The sequence below is a fragment of the Aptenodytes forsteri genome, unplaced genomic scaffold (genome assembly GCF_000699145.1).
Source record: "Aptenodytes forsteri isolate BGI_AS27 unplaced genomic scaffold, ASM69914v1 Scaffold617, whole genome shotgun sequence".
Lineage (NCBI taxonomy): Eukaryota > Metazoa > Chordata > Aves > Sphenisciformes > Spheniscidae > Aptenodytes > Aptenodytes forsteri.
This window is the reverse complement of record NW_008796119.1, coordinates 103,512-107,788: the sequence shown is the minus strand read 5'-3', so window position 1 is coordinate 107,788 and position 4,277 is coordinate 103,512. Positions and strand designations below refer to the sequence as shown.

The 4,277-nt window shown below is 68.1% G+C and overlaps 1 protein-coding gene across 1 annotated transcript; it reads right to left on the bottom strand.

Annotated features, from left to right (window-relative positions):
* Positions 1–1,410: 1,410 nt before the first annotated feature.
* On the bottom strand, positions 1,411–4,275 carry FLAD1 (flavin adenine dinucleotide synthetase 1; the record flags this gene model as incomplete). The annotated part of the gene is made up of 8 exons (XM_009287219.1): positions 1,411–1,549; positions 1,613–1,641; positions 1,672–1,797; positions 1,880–1,953; positions 2,359–2,548; positions 2,639–2,737; positions 2,934–3,081; positions 3,570–4,275. Coding segments are annotated over 7 exons (1,353 nt in total), but the record flags the coding sequence as incomplete, so codon positions are not given.
* Positions 4,276–4,277: the final 2 nt, after the last annotated feature.

The following is a 4,277-nucleotide window of genomic DNA, read 5'->3' as shown; positions in this document are numbered from 1 at the left end:
CTCAAAGCCCCACAGCCGTCCCCACGGCAGGGCTCCAGTGTCCCATGCGTCCTGCCGGCCGTGACCTTTGCCGCAGCTCCAGCCAGGCTGGGCCCTTCGGGGATTTTTTGCTCCAGCCGCTTCCCGCTGGCTCTTGGCAGCACCGGTGCCGGCTGGGGGCGTAGGCCGGGCGGGGACATTTTGCTCCAGCTCCCGCTGGCCAGCACCGGTGCCGGCTGGGTGCGCAGGGCCGGGGCAGGAAACCGCCTGGAGCGGGGACAAGCGGAGACGCTCTTTAAACAAGGGGCTGAGTCACGTGCAGGGATAAACCTGGCGGAGGGGCAGGCAGAGCCACGGCCCCCTGCTCCTGCGCCTTGGCCCCAAGGGGCCTGGGGACCCTCGGACCCAGGCAGAGGTGACGTGTGGGCTGCGGTGCCTGGGTCCTACCCAGGGTGAGGGTTGGAAGGTTTGGGGGGGAGATGCGTTCCCAGAGCCCTCCCCAAACACACCCAGCTGGTCAGGCGCTGCGCAGGTTTATTGGGGTCTTTGCGATCGCGGCGGAGGGGTGCAGGCTGGAGTGGGGTCCCAGCCCTGGGGGTCCGTCAGCTCCATCAGCACGGGGCGACAAGCAGTCCTGGGGAAGGGAGAGAGGCACAGGGGGTGAGGACACCCTTACCAGCACCAAGACTGCACCCCATCACCCCCCAGGAGCACCATGGCTGGGCCCCCGTCACCCTGTCACCTCCCAAGCACCACGGCCAGGCCCCTGTCACCCCCCAGGAGCACCATGGCCAGGCGCCCATCACCCCCCAAGCACCACGGCCGGGCCCTTGTGACCCCCCAGGCACCACAGCCAGGCCCGTCACCCCCAGGAGCACCACGGTTGGGACCCCGTCACCCCCCAAGCACCGTGCCGAGCAGGCAGCCAAGGGCAGGGCACTCACCCATCACGCCGGGGCAGGCAGGGGGTGCCGGGCGTCCCGTGGCGTCGGGGCAGGGGAGCCGTTCCCTAGTCCAGCAGCTCGTGGCCAGCTGCAGAGCAGGAGGTAGACGCACTCCCGCAGCAGCCGCAGCAGCCAGGAGCCCAGGCGCAGCCCCAGGGAGGTCTCGGCGGGTGCCGGCAGTGCCACTGCCCGTGCTGCTCGCCTCGCAGCGCCCGGCGGACGGGCCGCCGCGGTCCGGAGGAAGCGCATGGCTGACGAGGGATCAGCGGGGTCTGACGCAGGGCGGCAGCCGCGCCGACACATGGGCCCCTGGCAAGCGCTGGAACCTGCCCCATTCTCTGTGCTTCAAAAGCCTCCACAATAGTGGGCGCGGGGAGGGGGCACTGCCCGGGGACCCTTTTGTTCAGGCAGAGCTGGCCTCACCCCCCCATCCCGCTCCTGCCAGAGCCCCATGGGGCCCGAAGAGACTGGCATGGCCAAGCGCGAGCGCAATGCAGACTGCAGGCTGAGCGCAGCAAGTTTATTCAGTGCTGGCAGGCAGCAGGTTTATTCAGTGTCATCCCCAGCAGCGCCAGGGACGTCTGCAGGGGAGCCGGCCGCCAGCAGCGTCCCAGCAGAGCCTCCCCGAACACCGCCAGGCGCCAGGGACGTCTGCAGGGGAGCCGGCCGCCAGCAGCGTCCCAGCAGAGGAACACAGCCCGTGGACCTTCAGTGGCGGGGGGGGCGCGCGTGTTCCTCGTTTCCAGCTGAGGTGCGCTCGTCTTCCTCGTTTTCCAGCTGGTAGGCGGGCCGGTAGCTCTCCCGGCCCCGGGCGTCGGTGTAGCGCAGCGCCGGGTTCTTCAGCGTGTTCGCCATGCTCCCCAGGGAGGTGTAGCTGCAGAGGGAGAAGACGGCTGCAAGGCTGCGCCCAGGGGCATCAGCCGTGCTGAGCAGGGAGGGCAGCACCAGACACTCACCCCTTGTCATAGAGGACACAGTAGGGGACAAAGAGCTTGCGTAGAAACTCCCAGATGTCCCGGTAGGACCAGTCCTGCAAGTGGAATTGGGCAGAGATTGCTGCAGAGGCAGGCGGGCTGCCCCCTCACCCCCAGGGAAGCCAGCTGGCCCCCTCCAAGAGCACACAGGAAAGCCAGCTGGTCCCTGGCGCCCCAGAGCACCCCCGTCCCTCCCAGTGCCTCCCCAAACACAGGAAAAGCCCCCAGCGGACAGGACGAGCCCTGCCTGACAGCATCAGGCAGCCTGGCTGCAGCGAGGGGCACCCACAGCCGCGCAACGGGGCAGGAGATGCTCTGAGGAGAGGGGGAATTGGGAGGGAAGCTCTCCAGGGTGGCGGTGGATTAGTGCTGGCTTCCAGCCCCATCACTTTAACCTGCCAGGCTTGCTCCCCTGCCGAGCGGGGACAGCCCCATCCCCAGAGCAGGCGGACGCCACGTACCAGCAAAGGGTTCACCCGCATGTACTGAGGCCAGTCAGGGTCCGTCATGCACATGGGCATCAGGGTGCGCGAGTAGGGGTCCGTCCGCCGCGTCCCCATCAGGACGGCCTCCAGCTGCGGCTGCTGCTCCTTCAGGCGGGCCAGGGCCTCCCGGATGGAGCCCTCCACCATGCAGAGCTGGATCTTGTACCTGTGCAGACAGGACAGGCAGCTGCCTGCCGGGCTGCAGGAGACACTGCTTGTCCCCCTGCCTGGCGGCCCACCCCTCTCTGCCCCGTACCTCTGGACAGTCACCTGGATGAACTGCTCCATTTCGGGGAAGGGGGACACGATGCGGATGTAGAGCACCTGCAGCTTCTCCTGCCTCGCCGGGTACCGCCTGGGGAGAGACCCGTCGCAGCTGGGCTCTGGCAGCCGGAGGCAGGGCAGCCGCCCAGTCCCCATGAGCTGGGCCCCAGGAATCTGCTTGCTCCCCTGGAGCAGGGCAGGGGAGAGCCCTGGAGCCCCAGCCGGGGCCTGCGGGACCCCCTCAGCCCTGCCCCAGGCTGGGCCGGTGAAGCCCCGCAGCCGGGTACCTCTCCACAGCGGCGTGGACGAGGTGCAGCAGGGCTGTGCAGTCCTTGCCCCCGTTGAAGCCCACGCAGAGTTGGGCCAGGCTGTACCGGTCCAAAGCCTCCTCGATGGTCCGCAGTGCTGCTGCCACCTTCTGCCCCAGGGCCGAGCCTGCTGGGAGGGGATGGTCGGTGCCCATCCGGGGCCACGTTGCCTCGGTGCTGCCCCAGGACCTGCGGCACCTCACCCTCCGGGCACCTCTTGTCTCCAGACACACGGCGAAGCCACTGCTGGTACCGTAGCCTGGAGCCAAGAGCTTGTGCAACCTGCAGGTCTGTGCCACGGATGGGACACAGGGATCCTGCCTACATGGGAGAACTGCGGCAGCGCTCCCCCTAACGCACACTGCGCTTTCAGAGACCGGCACCGGCCAGCCCTAACTGGGATTATGGGTCCCACTCCCACCTGCGTGGGACGAGGCCCATTGCAGCTGTGGCACCAGCAAAGCCTCAGCACCCCTCAAGCCCCCCAGCACACCAGAACAGGCAAGCTCTGCTCCCAGGCCGGTCTTCCCACTGCCCCGGCCCTGCTGGGCTGCAGGGTCTGCACAGGAGCAGCATGGAGGCACCAAGCTGTGCTGCAGCACCGCTTCCCTGTACCTGACTCAGCCAGACCATAAACCTCCGCGGCTGCTGGCGAGATGCAGTCCATCACCAACGGCACGACAACGTGCGGCGGCAGCTTCTCCATCAAGAAGTGATACGCTTCCTCCAGGTCCTGCTCCGACTCCGAGTCCAACGTCAGCTTCACGCGGTAGTAGTTGTTGGCCCAGTCTGGGTAGGAGCCCAAGCTGACGCGGCCCTGGAAGGTGGCGTTGGCCTGATCCAGCACAGGCGTGATGAGGATCTCATCAGCCGCCACATAGATGGCACGGGAGTGGAAGCGGGTCTGCTCGCTGCGGAAGAGGTGGGCAAGGCCATCCAGGGCGCGTTCCATCAGCGCCGGGATGCCGGGGAAGACGTAGACGTTGCGCACGCTGACCAGCGGGTACTCGAAGGTGCCACCCGCGCCGTAGTTGAGGCAGGAGGACTCGGGGACGCGAGCCAGCTTCATCTCGGGGCACTGCGCGTCCGTCTTGCCGAAGAACTTGTGCACCAGGGCCACCAGCTCGGGGTGGGGGGCGACCTTCTCCCCGAAGGCCCTGGCCACTGCCTCGAAGGTCACGTCGTCGTGCGTGGGGCCGATGCCCCCCGAGGTCAGCACGTAGGTGAAGCGGGCGGCGAAGGCGGCCACCTCGCTGGCGATGGCGTCCACCTCGTCGGGCACCACCGAGATCCGGGCCACCCTCACGCCCAGGGCGCGCAGCC